This window comes from Piliocolobus tephrosceles, chromosome 1 (assembly GCF_002776525.5).
Source record: "Piliocolobus tephrosceles isolate RC106 chromosome 1, ASM277652v3, whole genome shotgun sequence".
Taxonomy (NCBI): Eukaryota; Metazoa; Chordata; class Mammalia; order Primates; family Cercopithecidae; genus Piliocolobus; species Piliocolobus tephrosceles.
Window position 1 is genome coordinate 63,371,470 of NC_045434.1, and position 22,477 is coordinate 63,393,946.

General features: G+C 47.5%; 2 protein-coding genes across 2 annotated transcripts in view; both read left to right on the top strand.

Moving 5' to 3' along the window:
* Nucleotides 1–13,505, top strand: part of LOC111522689 (ras association domain-containing protein 5-like) — a 47,338-nt gene extending 33,833 nt beyond the window's left edge. Inside the window, exon 3 of the mRNA XM_023186852.1 lies at nt 13,089–13,505. Coding sequence (XP_023042620.1) covers nt 13,089–13,505 — 417 coding nt within the window. The remainder of the gene's footprint in view (nt 1–13,088) is intronic.
* LOC111522835 (ras association domain-containing protein 5) overlaps nt 13,099–22,477 on the top strand; it is a 31,438-nt gene continuing 22,059 nt past the window's right edge. The window contains exon 1 of the mRNA XM_023187093.1: nt 13,099–13,625. Within this exon, the coding sequence (XP_023042861.1) occupies nt 13,506–13,625 (120 nt within the window). The 5' untranslated portion in view covers nt 13,099–13,505. The remainder of the gene's footprint in view (nt 13,626–22,477) is intronic.

Consider the following 22,477-nt stretch of genomic DNA (forward strand, 5'->3'; position numbering starts at 1 on the left):
ATTTTTTTTTTTTTTTTTTTTTTTTTTTTGATACAGAGTCTTGCTCTGTCGCCCAAGCTGGAGTGCAGTGGGGCGATCTCTGCTCACTGCAACCTCCACCTCCTGGGTTCAAGCAATTCTCCTGCCTCAGCCTCCTGAGTAGCTGGGATTACCGGCGAGCACCACCGTGCCCAGCTGATTTTTGTATTTTAAGTAGAAACAGGGTTTTACCATGTTGGCCAGGCTGGTCGCGATCTCCTGACCTCGTGATCTGTCTGCCTCGGCCTCCCAAAGTGCTGGGATTACAGGTGTGAGCCACCATGGCTGGCCCTAATGTCATATTTTTAAAGGCAGTAAATGTTTTCTTAAAACACAGACTCTTAACCTGGGTGCCTGAATAGCTAGGTTCTAATCCAGATTGTGTAGACGAAATACTTGACATATGAGCCCGGACAAGCCTCTTAGTTTCTTTGAGTCTCAGGTTTCTCCTCTGAGAAATGGGACCCTGTGAGGTTCCATCAAGAAGAGGCATGTGAAAGCGTGAGTGGACAAAAGCATGAGTATTCTAGGTGACAGTCCTGGGCCATCTTTGGTACCTCTAAGAGTCTTACTAGATTTTTTAACTTTGTTACTCCTGTGATGAAAACCCTCAGTGGCTTCCCATTGCCTTCAAAATGAGTCTAAATCTGGATTAGCACACACAACCCTTATGGTCTGGCTCTGCCAACTCTCCAAAACACCAGAAAGTAGGGTTATCGTCCTGGATATAAAACCAGGACTCTCTGGCTTTGTGATCTGAGTGGACATTTTTTGCTATAAGGCTTATAACTATCATTGAGGCCCCAAGTCACTGTTCCACCCTGTGGATGAGTCCCTGTCCCCACTCACCAAAGGGACAGATGGCTTCCAGGGCCCCAGGATAGATCAGCCCGGCCAGCCAGCATTTCAGCCCTACAGGTCCCTGCTGCCTTTCTGCCTACACCCGCAATCCCAAACGCTGTCAAGCCTTAGCAGGGACCCTGCTGCAATCACCCCTCAGCCCCTGCAGCAGAGTGGTGACTCCGCTGGCTTGGAATTCTGTGTTTCCTGGCTCCCAGCCCTTTGTTCCCTCCTGCAGACATGCCACTGTCTGCGTTAACCCGGTCTCTACCTTTCCAGACCCTTGAGAAAAAGAAGCTCCTGTGGTCAGTCCTGCCTTGTCCCTCGGCCCAATAGCCACGTGTTGAACCTAGGATGACCACATGGGGGAGCCAGAGAGCAAGAAGAAATGCGCCTAAACGGGCAGGTGCTGGGGGTGGGGGGATGTGTCCTTGCCTGAGGTCCCAGGCTCTCTGACACGCTTGATAGACCTACCTGCACACCTCTCAGGAGGTGCAGGGTCTTGGGTCTCTTCTGAAAGCTTCAACACATGTTAATTGAAATGTGACTGATAACAATAGTAGCTGACGTTTGTTGAGGCATACCTGTGTTCTGTCTACTCATTTCATTTGTTGTTGAGAGAAGTGTTGAAATCTCCAACGATAATTGTGGATTTGTCTATTTCTCTTTACAGTTAATATGCCTGTATTTTGAAGCTCCATTATTGGGTATATAAACTTTTAGGAATGTCTTGTATTTTTTTTTTTTTTTTAACAGACAGGGTCTCACTGTTTCACCCAGGCTGGAGTGTAGTGGTGCTCATTGTAACCTTGAACTCCTGGGCTCAAGTGATCCTCCAGCCTCAGCCTCCCAAGTCACTGGTACTACAGGTGTGTGGCACCATGCCTGGATATTTTTTGAATTTTTTGTAGAGATGGGGTCTTGCTCTGTTGCCCAGGCTGGTCTTGAACCCCTGACCTCAAGCGATCCTCCCACCTTGGCCTCCTAAAGTGCTATGATTACAGGCACAAGCCACCACCTGGGCTACTTTTAGGGTTATTATGTCTTCCTAGTTAATTGACCTGCGTATCATTATGAAATGACCTTCTTTATCCCTGTTAACATTCTCTACTATGAAACCTACTTTGTCGGATGTTACCATAGTTACTGCAGCTTTCTTTTAATTACCATTAGCATGGCATTCCCTAATCCACCTTTCATTTTTAGGCTATGTATCTCTTTATATTTAAAGATCATTTCTTACAGGCAGCAAATAGTTGGATCTTGTTTTTCTTTAAACCAATCTGCTCATCTCTACCCTTTGAGTATTTAGATCATTTGCATTTAATGTGATTATTGCAGTGGCACAATCCCAACTCATGATATAGCTAGATTTTAAGTCTATCTTCTTACTACATTTTTTTTTTCTTCTTTCTTTCTTTTTTATTTTTTATTTTGTTTTGAGACAGGATCTCATTCGGTCGCCCAGGATGGAGTGCAGTGACACAATCATGGCTCACTGCAGCCTCAACCTCCCCAGGCTCAGGTGATCCCCCACCTCAACCTCCCAAGGAACTGGGACTACACATGTGCCACCATGCCTGGCTGACTTTTTTGTATTTTTTTTGTAGAGACGGGGTTTCGCCATGTTGCCCAGCCTGGTCTCAAGTAATCAGGGGCTCAAGTGATCCTCCCACCTCAGCCTCCCAAAGTGCTGGGATTATGGACATGAGCTATGAAACCCAGCTGGCTATTGGTTTTCTATGAGTATTCTATCTGTTCTTCGTTCGCTTTTTCTTTTTTTTTTTTTCTTGCCTTCTTTTGGATTAACTGAATATACTTTATGATTGCATTTTATCCCATTTGTTGCCTACAAGCTTCAACCCTTTGTTTTGTTATTTTAGTGGTTGTCTTAGCGTTTACAGTATATAAATGGTCCTTAATTTATGGGATTACATCCCAATAAACCCACTGAAAGTTGAAAATATCTTAAGGCAAAACTGCATTTAATACCCCTAACATACCAAACATGATGGCTTACCCTAGCCTATCTTAAATGTGCTCAGAACACTTACATTAGCCTACAACTGGGCAAAATCATCTAACACCAAACGTATTTTCTTATAAAGTGTTGAATATCTCATGTAATTTATTGGATGCTGAACTAAATTATGGTTTCTATCAAATGTGCATCTCTTTAGCACCATCTTAAAGTTGAAAAATCGTAAGTAGGACCATTGTAAGGAGGGAACCATCTGTACATCTTTAGCTTATCACAGTCTACCTGTCAAGTGATACTATGCCACTTCATGTATAGTACAAAACCCTGGCCAGGCACAGTGGCTCACACCTGTAATCCTAGCACTTTGGGAGGCCGAGGTAGGAGGATCACTTGAGCCCAGGAGTTCACGACCAGCCTGGGCAACATAGTGAGACCCAGTCTCTATTTTATATGAAAAAATAATTTTAAAAAAAGAAAAGAAAAAAACAAAAATAATAGTATCCTTCCATTTCTCATCTACAGACCTTTGTATCATTCTTGTCCTGTATTTTATTTTTACGTATACTACAAGCCAGGGGTCCCAGCCCCCAGGGCCACACACGTGGTCTTTTAGAAACCAGGTCGCACAGCAGGAGGTGAGCAGTTGGAGAGCAAGTCAAGCTTCATCTGTATTTACAGCCACTCCCCATGGCTCGCATTGCAGCCTGAGCTCTGCCTCCTATCATATCAGTGGCAGCATTAGATTCTCAGAGGAGCACGAAGCCTGCTGTGAACTGCGTATGTGAGGGATCTGCGTGCTCCTTATGAGAATCTAATGCCTGATGATCTGTCACTGTCTCCCATCACCCCCAGATGGGACCATCTAATTGCAGGAAACAAGCTCAGGGCTCCCACTGATTCTACATGATGGTGAGTTGTATAATTATTTCATTATATATGACAATGTAATAATAATAGAAATAAAGTGCACCATAAATGTAATGTGCTTGAATCATCCGAAAACCATCCCCCACACCCTGGTCCATAGAAAAACTGTCTTCCACAAAACCAGTCCCTGGTGCCAAAAAGTTTGGGGACCGCTGCTGTAAGCCCCTTACAATATTTTATTTAAATGGCCAATTATATTTTAAGGAGATTTAAATGATAAGAAATTGTTTATTCATTTGGTTACCATTTCTGGTACTTTTTTTTTTTTATTTTGGTAGATCCAGGTTTCCATCTGATATCATTTTCTTTCTGCCTGAAGGACTTTCTTTAACATTTCTTGTATTTGTGGGTGTACGGATGATGAGTTTTTTCAACTTTCTGTGTCTGAAAAAGTTCTAATTTCACCTTCCTTTTTGAGAGATTTTTACGGGGTAGAAATTTCTAGATTGGCACCTTTTTTTCTTTCATTGTTTTAAAGATATCACTTCACTACTTCCTCACTTGCATTATTTCTAACAATAAATTTACTGGTATCTTTATCTCTGCTCCTCTGTATATAACATATTCTTTTTTTTTTTTTTCTTTTTATCGCTATGTATTAGTCTCTTTTGTGTTACCATAAAGGTATACCTGAGACTGGGCAATATATAAAGAAGAGAGGTTTATTTGACTCATGATTCTGCAGACTGTACAAGCATGGCACCAACATCTGTTTGGCTTCTGATCAGGACCTCAGGAAGCCTTTGCTCATGGCGGAAGGTGAAAGGAGAGCAGGCATGTCACATGGTGAGAGAGGGAGCTAGAGAGAGAGGAGGAGGTGCCAAGCTCCTTTGAACAACCAGCTCTCACATGAAGGAACAATGTGAGATGCTCATTACCATGGGGCGAGCACCAAGACATTCATAAGGGACCTGCCCCCCTCAACCTAGACACCTCCCACCAGGCCTCCTTTAACATGAGGGGTCAGATTTCAACATGCCATTTGGAGGGGACAGATAGCCAAACGGTATCACACTGCTTTTGAGCAATTGATTACAATATGCCTTTTGTAGTTTTCTTTATGTTTCTTGTACTGGGTGTTCATTGAGTTTGTTGGATCTGTGGATTTATAGTTTTCATCAAAATTGGAAAAATTGGGGGGATTATTTCTTCAAATATTTTTATACTCCACCCCCCACTCTGAGGGATACCACTTACATGTATATTTGATTGCTTGAATTTGTTCCACAGCTTACTGCTCTGTTCATTCAAAAAATTATCTTTTCTTTCTGTGGTTCATTTTGTTTTGTTTTGTTTTGTTTTGTTTTGTTTTGTTCTGAGACAGAGTCTCGCTCTGTTACCCAAGCTGGAGTGCAATGGCGCATTCTCGGCTCACTGCAACCTCTATCTCCTGGGTCCGAGCAATTCTCCTGCCTCAGCCTCCCAAGTAGCTGGGATTACAGGTGCCCACCACCACACCCAGCTAATTTTTGTATTTTTAGTAGAGATGGGGTTTCAGCATGTTGGCCAGGCTGGTCGCAAACTCCTGACCTCAGGTGATCCACCCACCTCAGCCTCTCAAAGTGCTGGGATTACAGACGTGAGCCACTGTGCCCAGCCTGTGCTTCATTTTGGATCATTGCTATTGCTGTGTCTTCAAGTTTGCTAATCTTTTCTTCTGCAAAGTCTAATCTGCCATTAATCCCCATCTAGTATATTTCCCATCAAAGGCATTGTAAATTTCATCTCTAGTAGTTTGATGTGGATTTTTAAAATATATTTTCCATTTCTCTACTTAACTTTTTGAATAAATAGCATATACTTATTCAGACATTTCTCTGGGCTCCTCACAGCCTATCCCCTTCTACCCTAGAGGCAGTGGGCTGCCCGAGACACCAGAATTAGTATCTTTGAACAATGCTAACATCTGTGTCAGTTGTGGTCAGTAGTCGAGACAGAGTCTCACTAAGTTGCCCAGGCTGATCTCAAACTCCTGGCCTCAAATGATCCTCCCACCTTACACTCCCAAAGTCCTGGGATTACAAGCATTAGCCACTGCATCCAGCCCTGTGGAAATATTCCTGAGTTTTGTTCTAGGACTCAGTTCAATTATTTAGAAGCGGTTCGATCCTTTTTAAGATTTTAAGATCCTCTTTAAGATTTGTCAGGATTGGAACAGTGCTCAGGCTAGGGCTAGTTACTTCCCACCGCTAAGGTAAGACTCTCTGCATACTCTACCCAGTGCCTAATAAATGATGAGGTTTTCTGGTATGGCTCGTAGGAACAGGCACTATTCCTGCCCTCTATGAGGGCAGACACTGTTACCTGTAATCCTTTTGGGTGGTTCTTTCTCTAGCCTTGGGTCATCTCTTCCCATGCACACACTGATCAGTAGGCACCCAGGTGAATACTTTAGGGGCTTTCTGCAGTTCTCTCTCTGCAGCTGTCTCCATTCAGTTACTCTGTCCTGTGAACTCGGACTGCCTTTGTCTCCCTAGACTCTGAGCAACATCTCCTCAGCTTCAGGGGGTTTTTGCTTCACCTTAGTACCCTCTCTGCACCACGCCTGGGAGTAAACTGGGAGTAAATGTAGGGATCAACTCATTTGTTTCCTGTCTCTCAGGGATTGCTATTCCTCGTTACCTGATAGCCAGTATTTTAAAAACCACCGTTTCGTAAGTTGTATCCATTTTTTTTTTTTTTTTTTTGGTTGTTTTGATCAGGAGGATATATCTGAACCCTATTCCCTCATCTTTGCCAGAAGTAGAACTCCCCCAGGCGCTGTTCTAATACTAATTCATACTAGTTCATTTAATACCCAGCCTTACACACTGGGTAAATGCCTTGAGGGCAGGGATCCTATCTTTTGCCATTTAGTCTTCCTCATAATGCACTGGCCCTTGCACATAGTCGGTGCTCAAGAAGTCCTTCATTTTATTCGATTTTCAAATTGGATTTGTAGAGGTTTTTTGCATTCAGAATGCTGGTTCTCCCACTCACTATGATACTAGGAAAGTACATAACCTCTCTTAGCTATTACATGGGGACACCAGTGTGGTCGTTGTGGCAACTGAATAAAAGCACTTGTAAACTCCATGGAGCATGAACCTTGTTTGTTTACCAGTGTGTTCCCAGCCCCTATCACAAGGAATATATATAATAGGACTGGCACAGAGCACAGTTTCCCTTGCCCCCATGGTGTTTGAGAGCCTTCAGCCTAGCAGGCTGCCTGCCCTCTGTAGACACATTATCCTTAAGATAGCTATGGGTGTGAACCATGCCTGCTCTCATCGTCTTAAAATATGGTGACTCTCCAAAATGGGAATTTTGTGTTGTGCCCTGAGCACACAGTCAGAAATCCATGTGCCCGCCCTGGTACCCAGTCCTAAGGCTGCTGACAGCCCCTTTCTGCCATCTTGGAGCAATTTTAGTGTTCCCAGCTCTAAAATCTGGCTTTCAATAGCTTAAGAACTTTATGATCTACCAATGAATTGATATTGATAGCATCTTTTGTTATTCTCTGGCCAGCAGAAATAAGAGGAGACTCATCACCTTTAGTTGACATGGCAGGAATGTCAGAAAAGTCAGAAACTAGGGTCCCACATCTAATCTTTCCTGGTCGATGTGAGGGTGGGGAGCGGAATACATTAGACCCCACCTCGTCCCTCAGTCAGTATTTCCTTAGATTCCAAACCCAAAATTTGGCACTGATTTCTATTCTGACTCCTTCCCTTGATAAGAAACAAATGGCTGTTCCCAGGGGATTCTAGAGGTGCCAGATGCACACCAGCCCACCTACATCTGCCAAGAGAAGGAGCCAGTCCCCCGCTCCCTCCACCTTACCCTGAGCAGAACATCCTTCATCCTTATCCTGACTAGGCTATCCCATCTGGGACAGCCTTCTCCATGGCTCCTTCGCAGATTCCTGCCACACTTTAGAAGCCAGAAGTGCTAGCCAAAGCTGTCAGTGATTCATCTGCGCTGGACAGCCGCCCTCACAGGAGCCTCTCCAAGGCCTGTCTGACCAGCCCCAGATGGGTTGGCCCACGCCAATGTATTTCTCATTAGGCAGAATGGAAATGCTTCCCAAAAAGGAGGCACCTGAAGTCCTGACCACAAGGCGGGGCAGAGCTGTGGTGCATATTTCTCTAGAGATCCTTAAACCCTGGAGACATTTCTCTGGGCTCCTCACAGTCTATCCCCTTTTACCCTAGAAGCAGTGGGCTTCCTGAGATGACCCCCAGCTGGGCTAGGCTAGCCCTGAGGCTCTCAGGCGAGAGGCAGCAAGACCCTCCTTGCTAGATATAGCAATGCAATAGTTGTTCACGTCTCACCCTGGTGACCATGCTGCCCGGGATGTTGGAGGATTGGCCCTGCCCAGAGAAGGGCACATCAGGGAGATGGCTGTTGATCAGAAACGTCTTTTGTCACTCTCTATTCTCACTAGGGAGGAAAAATAGAAGACAGAGCCCCTGGGCCTGACTCAGACCCTGACATGAATTCCTGAGGGTGTGGACAACTGGAGTAACTCAGCTATCTTCAGTAGTTTCAGTGTCAAGGCCTATTGAAGCTGTTAGCCTGGCAGCCAATCAGAAGTGTGGTGTGGGTTAGCACCACTGAGAAAGTGACTGTAGGGTGAGTCTAACCTAAATGGTGTGCCACCACTCACCTCTTACAACAAGAAGTCATCTGGGGAGACACTGAGCTCTCTGCTGTACACAGCCAATGAATGCTGAAAAATGCTACCCTAGGGAGGACTGGCAGCATGTTAAGATTCAACCCAGATAGGACATCTGGTTAAGGATGCTTCTCAGAGTCAGATGGAAGGTGTGGGAGGTATGGATGATATTGGAGAATATGTGTCAGGAAGTGGGGAAGACATCGGAGGAGGATTTTGACATCAGAGGAGAGAATAGCAAGAGCTAAGCCACAAGAGGGAAAGGTGGCTTCTGGGAATGTGAATCGAATTTTGTGCAGCTGTAATGAGAGTTGCTTGACCGCACCTGGAGATGGGTGTGAACTGTTGGCTGGGTGTGCACCGTGAAGGGTCTTGAAGGTCCTGCTCAAGAGTTTGGAATAGGCGCTGGGAGTTGATGGAGAAAGGACAACAACTGTAATGGAAAGTTACAGGGGCTCTGGGTTTGAATCTGATTCTACCATTTACTTGCTTGGGCAAGTTTACTCTGAACCTCAGTTCATTTATCTGCAAAATGCCTTCTTGCAGGGTTCTGAGGATTAAGTGAGATAATGAAATGTGTAACTTTCATTCAGTAACTTTAGTAGACCATCTTATTCAATGTTATTCCTACTAGACTGTATATTATTAGAAAGTAGGGACTGTGTCTTATTCATGCCCAAACTCAAACATCCAGTCTAGTGCTTGCCTGAAGAAAGTGCTCAGTAAATATTTGTTAAATGAATGAAAGAATAAGCAAGTAGAACTTGATACGTAGTAATTATTCAATAATTTTTCATTGAAATCTGAATAGAAGTTATGGTACCATGATCAGATCTCCATCTCAGAAGGATAACTGTGACAACAAAAAGGTAGGTGGTTTGGAAGAGGCAGAGATAGGAACAAGGGGAACTTTTGGAAGGCTTTGCACTAATCTTGGTTAATGGCACTCATCAAGATAGGAAATACTAAGGGAGGAAAAGAAAGAGTAGGTAGTTGACAAGGCAGGGAATAACAAACGCAATCTTGACCCTGTTGAGAGTGAAACTCCAATAGGAAGGGCTGGGTACTCAGTGAGCTGTTACAGATACTCATCTGGAGATACCTGGGAGAGAAAGAATTATGAGCCCTGAGTCTGTCAGGTGTGGCTGATACCATTGGCATAGGTAAGACTTACCCCCCAGGGACAGCAGGGGTACACAGGGGGAGAAGAGAAGACCCCAGGAAGCTGAAAGGAAGATGGGGGCATAGGCAGATGGAGAAAGTGATTCCTAACTTGTTTGTAATGAACTGTAATCTCAGGCATATTGTTATTATGAGAGTAATCACAGAGGTAAACCATGAGGCCACAGAGTTTAGAGTTCAAGAACTTGGGTTCTGGAGTCAGACCCAGTGGGATTGATATTTGGCTCACCATCAACTAGCAGTGTGGATATGTACAAGTTACTTAACTTGTCTTAACCTCCTTTTGCTTTCTGTAAAATATAGATAATAACTGGAGCTTCCTCATAGGATTGTTGTAGGGCTTAAATGAAATTATGAACAAATTATTAGTATAGTGCCTGCACATACTAGCTAACAGTGATTTCAAAATATGTCTCAGGAGTGGGGTGGCACCTCGCCCCGGTTTTCAGCCTCTTTATATGCCACTACATCTGATCATAAGGTCATAAGGTCCTAAATCTGATCTCTACGCCTGCTACCCTTCAATTGGACAGTTGAGGAAACCTGATGTCCATGGTTGCTCAAGATACCGTATCAAGCTGGAGTTGGAGCTGGGACTAGAATACAAGCTCCTGACTTCCAGGCCTGTATCACAGCTTTTCTGGTACATGCAGAACTACAGGGTGGATCTTACAAGAGCATCTGGCCACATGACAGGATTGCATTTGAGAAAGGAAAAAAGCTTAAAATAATGTCTTTTATCATCTGACACTTTGAGTTAGGAAAGTGGCCCATTCATCATTTCAATGGGGCTTTCTGAACCCCAGCACGGTGCCATGGATTTAGGGCTCTGGCTGCTACAGCTTTAGATCCAGCCTCCTCTTCCTAAGTCCAGGGACAAGAACAGCCAGTTCCCATCCTTTGTGCGATTGCGTCTCAGGGCCTTAAACGCTCTTGCTCAGACTCTTCCATGCCCCCTCCCTCTTACCCTGGCCAAGCTATCACTATTATTGATTATTCATAGGGAAGAGGTTCAGAGGTTCAGACAGGGCCATTAGATGCTGCAGGGAGTCCTGTCTTTCTTTCTTTGAGACCCTGGGGCTTCATTCTGGATTTTTTCTCCTGGAGGATGGCCAACTTCGGTATATCATATATGATCTTTGTATATTTCTTCTAGTCCTAAAGTCCCTGCCAGCACAATCTCTGTTTTGCTGACTTCTTACACATGGCGTTCTTCCAAACCTAGATTCACTGACAGCTGGGATAGGGGAGGGACAGAGACATTAACTAGAAGTCAAGAGGCTTTGAAAGTAATGAGCTGTGATGGAACAAGTTACTTCCCTCAGTTTCCTTATCTATAAAATGGGCATAGTACCTGCTCTTAAGATAAAAGAGTAGCCTGGGAGAAATAATGGATGTTAAAAGGGTTTGAAAGGCTCTATTCAGATATCAGATTTTCATAATGTTTGGAATGGCAGGGAGCAGCACCCTAAAAGAACACAGTGTCCCTGAGAACTTTCCTAACCAGGTCTGGCATCTGGTGTGTTGCTTCTAAGGAGAGATTGATGCTGACTCCTGGGGTACCTTGGCTTGGTGTTTGAATAGGTTGTTATTAACTGTATTTGAAGATTGCACATTTTGAACATGTAGCATTGCCGCTGCATTGCAGAGTTTCCCCGCATGAATCCAAGGACATGGTGTGGCCACAGATAATCTGGGGCCTGTTTTTTTTTTTTCTTAAGTATTAGATTCCCACTGAGCAAGGACGTTCTTTTTATGAAGAAAAGCATGTTGCTTAGCTGGTTGGACAATGCAGGTGAGCTGTTATTGAAGGCCCGAGGACCACAGGAAACCACCTCTCTGGGGAAAACCCCCCAAAACAGCCTCTAAAATACCCATTTGAAAAAAAGATTGCTCCAAAGCCAGAACCTACTTTCACCCCCATTAATGTGAGATCTTCCCTTGCAAACACCCAGTAGGTCACCCGAGCCCCTGGCGCTGACTGTCTCTTCTTATCTACCTGCCAGAGGAGACAGCTACGGGTATTGACAGTTCTCCCGCACGGAGGGCGGCCAGCCGGCTGGGGTGCTGACTCTCAGCTCTCTTGTGTTTGTGCCTGCCAGGCACTCACAGGCTTCTGGGAAGAAGACTGTGTGGGAGGATGAAGCCAAATTGGGCTGCAGTTTGAAACCTTCCTGAGCACTGACGGATTTGGCTTAGGTGGGAGAGGGAGAGGCTTTCTCATGAAGGTAGCCAGAGCTTAAGATGGAATTGGCAGCTTGGTGTCCGGGGGGCTGAGTCTAGTCCTCCACCCAGCTTATTTTCCCCAGGATGGGATTGTTCAGAACTGTAGGAAAAGTTACACAGATTTGGAGAGAGATGGGATAACCCCTCTTAGCCACTATCCAGGGCACTCCGGGGTCCATGAGCCATCAAACTCCATAAACATGGTAGCAAAGCCAGGTCTCTGGAGGCTGTTTCCCCACTGGGACTCCAGCTTCCAGTGTATTTAAAGATGGCAAAGTGCCCACCCAAATAGCCTCATCACTGCTGAGGGTCTGTACATGACAGTGACTAGGGGCGTAGGCAGCCGCACACACCAGGGCTGAGTCCCAGCACACATGTTCTACCTGTGTGACTCTGAGCCTTAGTTTTCTCATCTGTACACAGTCTCTGTCTCAAGGCTATTGGAAAGAGTCAATGATAGACTGCATGTGAATCACCTGCACAGAGAGTTGTTCAAACAACGGTAGCTAGAACTACTATTGATCTATTGGGGGGTTATTGTCTTAACTGCTTTGAAGGATTCAGCCTTAGCTGTTCCTTTGTCCAGTCAGATGGGGAAATATAAATGAGCCCTCCTCAATGTTAGGAATGACAAGATCTGGCCAAGACCCCGCTTTCTCAGACTATCAGGAAGATGCACAGATAACCTAGATGGTGTCTGCAGGCTCCTGTGTATCCTGAGGCTTCCTGAGGGCTAAGTCCTATGGGTGGGAAGGCAGCTTGCTCTCTAGGTTGCCATAACTCTGCATCTGATTTGCATGTGTTTGTGGTGACCCTGCACTTTCTTCTGGCATTCCCAACTGAAAATATTGCTGTTTCCCCAGGCAGGGCAGATACTGATTTTCTTCTTCTCTAACCACTCGGATTGACTCGGCTCCCCCACCCAGCGAATGGGGGAGGGAGTGGGGGAGGGTGAGGAAGTGGATGGGGGAGAAGGGAGGCGGGATGATGTTGCCCTTATAGCTGGCACCTTCTACTCCGTGGAACCTGAGTCACTGGGGCTGATGAGAATGGGCTCCTTCCAGAAGCAAGTGCATGATGAAGAAAGAACAGAGGGAATGTTTTCCCTCGGGTCCATCCTGGTCCCTTCCTTCCCCGCATCCCTTACATGACCTGCGGTTCCGAGTCCACTTGCCACCGGGGCGGGTGGCACCCAGGCGGAGGGGAGGCGGGGGAGGGGCACAGTGACAGCCGAGCCGGCTTTGAGGAACCTTGCAGAGGAAGTGGCTTCAGAACTGCTTTGCGCGAGGGGCAGGAAAGGCGCGGGAGGCGGGGGAGGTGCGGAGATGGCGCTCTGCACCGCGGCGGAGGGAGGGCGCTGGCGCCGGGGACACGAAACCGCAGAGCCCGGACGAGTCAGGGAGTGAGGCACGAGTCGGGCGCCCGGGGCTCTGCAGGCACAGGCGGCGCGGGGACTGGAGCAGGTTACCCGGCCGCCCGAGCGCTCGCACCCCGCTGAAAGAAACACAGGCGGCCCGCCGGCTCTGCCTGGCCCGCTACCCGACCGGCTCCGGGCTCAGGGCTAGGGGCTCACGCCAAGCGGAGCCCGGTGAGCGGTGCCCACCTCCCTCCGCCGCATCCCGAGGCCGGCCCCCTCTGATGCACTGGCGGCCGCGTCTGGGGACTCTGGGCTAGATGACCGTGGACAGCAGCATGAGCAGTGGGTACTGCAGCCTGGACGAGGAACTGGAAGACTGCTTCTTCACTGCTAAGACCACCTTTTTCAGAAATGCGCAGAGCAAACATCTTTCAAAGGTAAACGTAATAATGGAATGCAGGAGCCTTTCGTTGGGGAAAATAACCTCTGTGGTCAATCTAGAAGGAAAACCTTGCTCCCAGCAAAGGGACAAAGTCACATGTCAGGAAAGTGGCCAGGCAGTTGCTCTGAGGGCTGAGCATCCTACCTGGAACCCTTCAGGGACCCGCGCTATTCAGTTGGTCAGTCCTCCTCACAGCGGTTGTGTCCCCAGATCTCTTCAAAATGGCTCTCTAGAACGTGGGGACACTGTGCCTGGCTGGTAGATTGGCTGCAGGTTCACCTGTGCCTGAGTGCAGGGTCTCATAACCGCACCCTCTCCCCAAATCCTAGCTTAGAAGTTCTAGATGGAAACTGAATGGCACCCAATCCTTCAGCAGGAGAAACATTCATCAGTTGATAAACATCATAAACACACATTCATGGGTTGAGACTTCCGTATTTGAAGTGGCCAGAAACCACCTTAAGTCGTAATCCAGCAACTTTGCAGAAGTCCAGGGTGTTTTTAGAAGCAAACTAAAACTTCTTGCCTAGGCTGCTGTCATGCTACCACTTTAACTTCCTGGGTCGGTTTGGGTAACCTAAAGGGGCTTGCGTGTGTTTCCTGATGGCATGATTTCTGTTTCCTAAAGGTGTCTGCCTCTAGACACCCAGCAAGCCTGGGTACCCTGGCCATTCTCCTAGTTGGCTGCAGGCCTCGTGTCTGTCAGTATCTTGGTGGGAGTGGAGGTAAAGCTGAGTTTGTTTATTTGTTTTGTTACTTAGATGAGAGGGCTCCAAGCCAGGTCCTTAGAGAGGTTACCTAGAAGGAGCTGTTTATAGACAGAAGTGAGCTGTTATATTTCACAGGTGTGTGGCAGGCTCATCATTAATTCAGCAGTGCCACACCAATTCAAATTAACCAAAAACTTCCCCAGGCCTGACTCTGGGGCCTCCTTTGTTAAGAATTCATCTTGCAGGCCGGGCGCGGTGGCTCAAGCCTGTAATCCCAGCACTTTGGGAGGCCGAGACAGGCGGATCACGAGGTCAGGAGATCGAGACCATCCTGGCTAATACGGTGAAACCCTGTCTCTACTAAAAAATACAAAAAAAACTAGCCGGGCGACGAGGCGGGCGCCTGTAGTCCCAGCTACTCGGGAGGCTGAGGCAGGAGAATGGCGTAAACCCGGGAGGCGGAGCTTGCAGTGAGCTGAGATCCGGCCACTGCACTCCAGCCTGGGCGGCAGAGCAAGACCCCGTCTCAAAAAAAAAAAAAAAAAAAAAAAGAATTCATCTTGCCTGTAGGCCCTGCCTTTCCTGGGTTCTGAAGTCAGGCAAATGCACTGTACCTTCCCACTGGGAGAACAGGCCCAAGAACCAAAGGAGAGATTGTGATTTTACGTTTGAAGGAGTCAACTAAAATAGGCCCCTGTAACTAGCACCTGTTTTCCGGGGCACCACTCATGAGGCTGGAGAGCAGGGGATGTTCCGGAGGGTGAGGGGCAAAGGGACAGGCGTCCCTTTCCCTGGCTGTAGCTGGGGCTCATGCAGAACACCATGGCTGCAGAGGGGAGGTGTCCCACCCTCCCATGGGGTTCTTGCCGCATGGTATAAGTCCCCCCATACCCCCACAGATACTCCAGTTAGCTAGGTATTTAGACCAGTGGTTCTCAACCTTAGCTACACACTGGACTCACAGGAAGCTTTAGAAAATAATGGTGATACCTGGTTCCCATGCCCAGAGCGTCAGGTTTAATTGGCCTGGGGTACAGTCTGGGCATCAGGATTTTGAAAAGCTCCCTAGGTAATTCTGATATACAGCTGAGGTTTTGAACTATTTCTCTAGAGTGTTTTGTTGCTGCCTGGGAAGGAAATGGTTCCTGTTTTTAAACCAAAGTTTAGGTGCTGTGCCTGCCTCTCACTGCCAGCTAGACTGCAAGCCCTCAGTTTCAGAGGGTGAGATTTTTTGCATAATTAGGTGAGGAAGAGGCACTGCAAAGATGGGGTTTCTTTTACTTGGCAATGAAACAGATAGCTGTTTCTGATATTTCTTGGGAGAAATAGAAATATCGTACAAGAAAATACGCTGGGATGGGGTTGGTGCCGGGGGATGACTTGCTGCATGGCCTGAACAGCCATCTCTCTCCGTTCTCCCCCCGAGTTCTCCTTCCTCGCCTGGCTCCAGAAAATATACCTTTGGTTTGGTCCCTGCAGAAACACTTCCTGTACTTTGTGTCTTGAATCCACCTCATATCTTGAGGCCTCTGTATATCTTCCTGTGTCATTTTGCTGGAGTCTGTAAGCCCTCAGAAGACAGGAATCCCTTCTAAGAAACTTTTACTGAACCCCAGACAGGGTGATCAGGGATAAATGCTTCAGGGTGGTGGGCATGGCCCCTCTTATCCTTACAGGAAGCATCTTGACTGGATATTCAGGTCAGAGACTGTTCCTCAGCACCAGGCTGGCCTTCAGCACAGAACACTCCAGGGAGGGGCAGGGCTGGATGAGCAAATGCAGGGGTGGACTGAGGAGGGTGAGGCTGACTGAACTGGGGAAGTGTCCTCCAAGGGTTTCAGTCTTTCATTCTTCTAGGTGCCTTTTTACCTTCAATAACACTTTCCACTCTCTTTTCTCCCTTGGATCACTTCTGGAAAGGGTTTTAAAGAGCTCTGCCACATTCCGACCCCGTTCTGACCCCTTACAGTGCTTTTTTTCTTACCCAAAGAGAGATCACATCTGAGCTCCTAAGGTAATTTCTTTTTCCTGTCTCCAAGGAAAGGAGTTGATGTGTTTCCCGGTCATTGAGAGACTGAGGCCCTCATTTGGGAAGGGCTGAGCTTGCTTCTGTAAATAGCCTTGTCAGAACAACCTGTGTGGCTGCTCAGTCTGTGCCTGGCTGGAACGGAGCTTCAGGGAAGCCTCTCTGCTGTGCGATGCCACCACCCGGGAGTCGTCACTAGTCAGTCCCAGGAGTTCCCGAGACTCCTCTCCAGTGCCCTTAGGGAAGAGGCTGGAGGGGTAGGGAAGGTCTCCCCATTTCATAGGGAGGGAGTGCCTAAAGGTCAAGAGACAGCAAGGGAGATGGTGGCACCAGGCCCTGGGCCCTAGCTTGGTCTCTTCTTTCAGAAAATGGCAGTTTCCTGGGGCCACGTGCCTCCTTTGAGAGGGGCCGGGGACTTGGTTTTGAGTCACACCACAGTTTTAGGAGGCTGAGGCAGTACTCTCCTGGTACTTTCCCACTTGACCAGGCACAATTAAATCTGGTTTCTCTGAGTCATGCATGTCACAAATGGGGCCTGGGGGAGAGCCAGCCTGTGGGCTCGGGCAGTGCAGACGTAGATGGTCTCAGTAAGACCGTCATAGTTACCTCAATCTAAGGTGTTGCCTAGAGGGGTTGGGGGACTTATCAGGTCACAGGACACGGTTTTGATGGACCCAAGGTTAGAACTTACCTCTTTTGTCTCCCAGCCCAGAAAATTTTCTTCCTTAGTCCCACGAAAGACAGGGTTTGGTGATTTGTAGGACTGGTGACTGTGAAGTCAGGCCAGGCTCTCTGTCCATCCCTGATATTTGTTCATTTTTTTCCTCTCAGGGATCTAACCCTGGAAGTGGGGCCAGCTTCCATTCCCATCAAGTTCCCAAATGCCTACAGGTGGTGGCCATTTAGGGTTTTGATATCTGAGCAGGAACACAAGTGTTCTGAGCTCTCTCTGCATGTTGAACAGGCTCTGGGACCCCAGGACTCTGGCACGACCCAGAGCATTGGGGTGAGTGCTCTGAGGACAATACAGCTTGCTGCTTGCAGAATGTCAGAGCACGTCACTTTACAGATGGAGAAACTGAGGCCCAGAGAGGTGGAAGGACGTCACCAAGCCACACATCTGTTTGGGTAGAGCCAGGACTAATACTCCTCCAGGACTCCTTGTCAAGTGCTCTTCTTCTTGGTCTTTTCCTACTCAGCAGGTGAACCAGGATAGACTGTAGGCCTTGTCCTCTCAGAACCTTCTACAAAATGGAACACTCAACTTCAGGCTGGGTCAGGTCTTGAAAGGTCCTTCCCATCCCACCATTCCTTAAGGCATGCCAGCTAAGGGGACACTGACCCTACACTTGACACTAGCAGGTGGTCCCTGTAATCTTACAACTTTAGTGATGTAAAAGTTCTTCTAGGTGTCTATCCTACAACTGAAATACGTTAATAGATAAACATCTATCTTCCCATTGGAGACTCCTCCTCATGTGTGTTTTTCTCTGTGGATACAAAGAATAGAACGTTGACTATATCTACAGTTAAATATATTTTTTTTTTTTTTTTTTTTTTTTTTTTTTTTTTTTTTGAGATGGAGTTTTGCTGTTGTTGCCCAGGCTGGAGTGCAATGACGCAATCTTGGCTCACTGCAACCTCTGCCTCCCAGGTTCAAGCAATTCTGCCTCAGCCTCCTGAGTAGCTGAGATTACAGGTGCCCATGACCACACCCAGCTAATTTTTGTGTTTTTTTAGTAGAGACAGGGTTTCACCATGTTGGCCAGGCTGGTCTCGAACTCCTGACCTCAGGTGATCCCCCTGCCTTGGCCTCCCAAAGTGCTGGGATTACAGGCGTGAGCCCTTGCACCCGGCCTATAGTTCAATATTATACTTAAGTACATAGAAAACACACTTCCACGCCTCCATCCGCCTAGGCTTTCTTGGGTCTACAGTGACACTATTGATTTATTTTTCTTCAAGGAAGATGTGAGAGGAAGAGGGTCCTGGAGGTCAGATCCTACACTACTCCCTGTTCCCTGCCTGTAATTGTTCCATGTCCTCCTGCCTGGCCAGTCAGCTCCTCCCTGGACAGGGTCCTTGTGGTACTCTAGGGACACTAGCCAACCCCACAGCCCTGGGACAGTTGGGGAGGTCCCCATCTCTCTGCTAGCAGCAGGCACACTCAGACCTCAGGCATGGCACCTACCCCTCACCACCTTGGCATGAGAGAAAAGAAAAGAATGCTAAAAATAAGTTAGCTCCAAATTTGAGCAATAAAAATTTATTTATCTTTATTCCAAGAATCTTTGGAACCATTGGCCCATTTGACTGTTTTTTGTGTGCTATCTCAAAGGCTTACATGGCTCAAGACTAGTCCCAAAAGAGATTTCAGACAGGCACAACCTCCAGGTAGCCTCATTTAGAGATACCGCCCGAACTCCACACTGGTGGGATTCACTGCCCGCTGCCTCCTCTGGCCCTTCCCAGCATCGTCAGCCCTATAAGATCAGAACTCACATCTCCTTCAGGTCCAACAATACCAAGTACTTGGTTACAAAAGCCAGTATTGGCCGGGCGCGGTGGCTCACGCCTGTAATCCCAGCACTTTGGGAAGCCAAGGCGGGCGGATTACAAGGTCAGGAGATCAAGACCATCCTGGCTAACATGGTGAAACCCCGTCTCTACTAAAAAATAGAAAAAATAAGCCAGGCGTGGTGGCGGGTGCCTATAGTCCCAGCTACTCAGGAGGGTGAGACAGGAGAATGGCGTGAACGCGGGAGGTGGAGCTTGCAGTGAGCCGAGATCATGCCACTGCACTCCAGCCTGGGGGACAGAACGAGATTCCATCTCAAAAAAAAAAAAAAAGCCAGTATTGACCAAATACTGCTTGGGTTGATGCATCTTCTCTCTTGCATCTTGTACAATTGGGATGGACTAACTTGAAACAACCCCTGCTTTTCAGTCGTTGAATATAATCAGAGGTTTATTTCCTCCTTTACTTAAAGTTAGATTGGCAGGTGGGGATCAGGATAACACATGGGAAGCTTGTGGGCCAAACCCGGAAATGGTGGTTGTTTCTTGCACCCACAGGCCATTGGCTGGAACTCAGTCACGTGGCCACACCTAACCACAGGGGAGGTTGGGAAGTGAAGTACAGCTGTGAGCCCTGGCAGAAAAGGAAGCAGGTTGTGATGAGCATTTAGCTGTCTCTGCCATGCATGCCTCCTGCCACCGTTTCTGTTCCAGGCATCTGGGAAGCTCTGCTCATACCTGCTTGGTAAAGTACATGACCTCTGTTTCTCTGACCTTGTACCTCTCTCTCATCTGTCACTGAGGATATTCTGTTCTTGAGATTGGGTCCTGTCTCCCCCATCTAAACTAAAAACCCCTTGAGGATGGGTGCTTTTCCTCACTCAGCACTTTTCTGTTTCTCTGTAGCATCTGAAACCTTTAGTGTTGCACCAAGGTGGCCTCAACCACCTGCACCAGAATTACTCTTTGAGAATGGAGTTTCAGGGGCCCTACTCCAGAGCTACAGGCTCCTGAATCTTTGGAGATGGGACCCTGGACTCTGCTTTTCTAATACTTTTCCCAGATGATTCTCATAATACTGCAATCTAGGAACCACCTGTTTAGGAAATGTTTGGTAATTGACTGCTTACCTCAATTGGAATGCAAGATGAGAACGTGTCACAGATTCCTAAGAGGTTCCTAGGCTGGAAACTGAAGTCTAGAGAGAGAAGAGGAATTGCCCCTAGCCACACAGCTCAGTAGAGACAGATCCAAGGAGTCAGGCCTCCTGGGTCCTGCTCAGAGCTTTCTCTGCTAGTCTCATCACATGCTGAACTCTTATTTCAAGGCTGTTTGGGTGACAGCCCTTTGAGATCTTGATGGCACATGATGTAAGGGAAGACACACAGCACTAACTGTAAATGAAGTCCTGCCTTCCCATCCAGCTCGAGCCACTAAGAGGTTATGGCCAAGTCACTTCAATCATCAGACTCAGGTACTTCATCCTACCCTTCTCAGCAAGCACCCTTGTCATGTGGGTGTCCTTATCTTCCCTGATAACTGAGAGTCCCTTGCCTCTTTACATGGGAACAGACCCTTTTTACTAGTTTCTCATGGGCCTGGTAGAGATTCTAGATATTGGCTCCCAAGTTCTCTAAACCGTAAGGACTTCCCCTAGGGAGGAGTCAGAGAGACGACCCCCTCCAGGACCACCTGGAACTCACCCAAGACATCCTCGTTCACACGCCGCTTAGTCCAGGCCATCCCTCACTCTCTGTTCTGGTTCCTCCCCTCCTGCCCTCCTTCTGTCTTCACAGGTTTAGACAGTTTATCCAGAATTAGCTTTTCCCTATAAAGCAATTTCAGTTACAGTTTAGGACACAAAATATCCACCCACCAAGCAGTTTAGGGAGAAAAGAAGAAAGATTTTATGCCAGTATCAAACCCTGAATCCCAAGTCTTATTGCACATTGTCAGATCAGGCTCTGGATCCAACTCCCAGCCTAGGAGCTTGAAGGGGTCCTAGCTTGGGGACCTGGATTCTCTTCTCCTCTGCTCCCAACTTGCCAGGTAACCCACACCTATGTACCTTCTGGCTTTGGGAGCTCCCTGGGTGGGGAACACAGACCTGTCCTGCAGGTCCTTGGTTTCTTCTTCTTCATGGTTCAGTCTACCTCAAAGAGTATGGGGTGGGGATCCAGACCTAGCCTGGCATATTCTTCAGAGACAAGAGGATGAGATAAAGTGCCACAAATCCAGAGCACTTGATTTCAGGGCCAGGAGGGAGAAGAAAGCTGCAGTGACAGACGGCTTCAGGCCTGAATCGCTGAGTCTGTGGCTTCTGTTCACAGAAGGCTTCTGTCCTGGGGGCTCATCTCCTCTCTTTTCCCACAGCATCCCAGCTTTAGCTGGTCACCTCTAGCCTACATCCCTCACCCTACCTCTCTTCCTAGCTCTAGAATGGCATTTTCTACAGCTTCCTGGAGGTCTCTGATACCTAAAATTTAGTGTGTTCAGAACCAAATCATAAATCAGAGATAACTGATTTATTTCTCTGTCTCTGCCCCACCCTCCTAGTCCCCCACCTTCAATACCTCAGGAGCCTTCACCTCTTCTATTCACCCCATCTGTCCCCACAGTGCTGCAGGGTTCAGACCTCTCCTCTCCCTCCCCACCCCACCCTGTGTTGGGTGCTCGTGGCCTCTCACTGAGATGCTCCAGTAAGTCAGTTACCCTGCAGTTTCAATCCTTTGTTTTCTCCTCTGTGTATCCTGCCTACAGCTGCCAGGGGCTTATTTTTCCCATATCCCAAAGTCTTCCCAGGCTCCCTTTGCTTCCAGAGTGAAGCCCATACTTGGCTCTTCCTCTTTAATACAGCATCCAAACTCTGCAGCACACGGCCTTAGTCAGAATGATGTGTTTTTTTAACTTTCCTATAGCACTGAGCACCACAGGTGGGGGTCATAAAGATGGATGAGATAGGGTCTCTGCACTTGAAGGCCTTAGGGCCCCCAGCCATGTTGTGTAACAGACCCGAGCTACTCCATTTCCCCATCCGTGAAGTGTTTGGATGGGGGCCCTGACCATGGAGATATCCTAGTGGAAGATGCTCTCAGCATCTGCCTTGCAGCCACGTGGCTTTTATCGTGACATAGCAGCAGCTCCTGAGACAGGGAGGATGGAGGGGCTGACTCCTAGAATCAAAGGGTTTGAATAGGAATTGCCCACGAGGGGCTGGGGACAGGCTTCCAGCAGACACAGTGACAGAGCTGCACCACCACTGAGGAGGATGGAGGGGATTCACCTCAACTCTGAAAAGCAGAATCTCCCGGAGCTGGAGGAGATGGTTAGGGGTTATCACAGCTAGTCCTCGGTCCCCATGCAAGACTGCACGTAACCCATGACAGGCAGGGGAAGGAAGGTGTGTTCATTACCACCATCCTAAGTTAGTTTACCATCCTAGGCTCAGTCAGTTTACCATCCTAGGCTAAGTTGGTTTACCATCCTAGGCTAAGTTAGTTTACCATCCTAGGCTCAGTTAGTTTAGCATCCTAGGCTAAGTTAGTTTACCATCCTAGGCTAAGTTAGTTTACCATCCTAGGCTCAGTTAGTTTA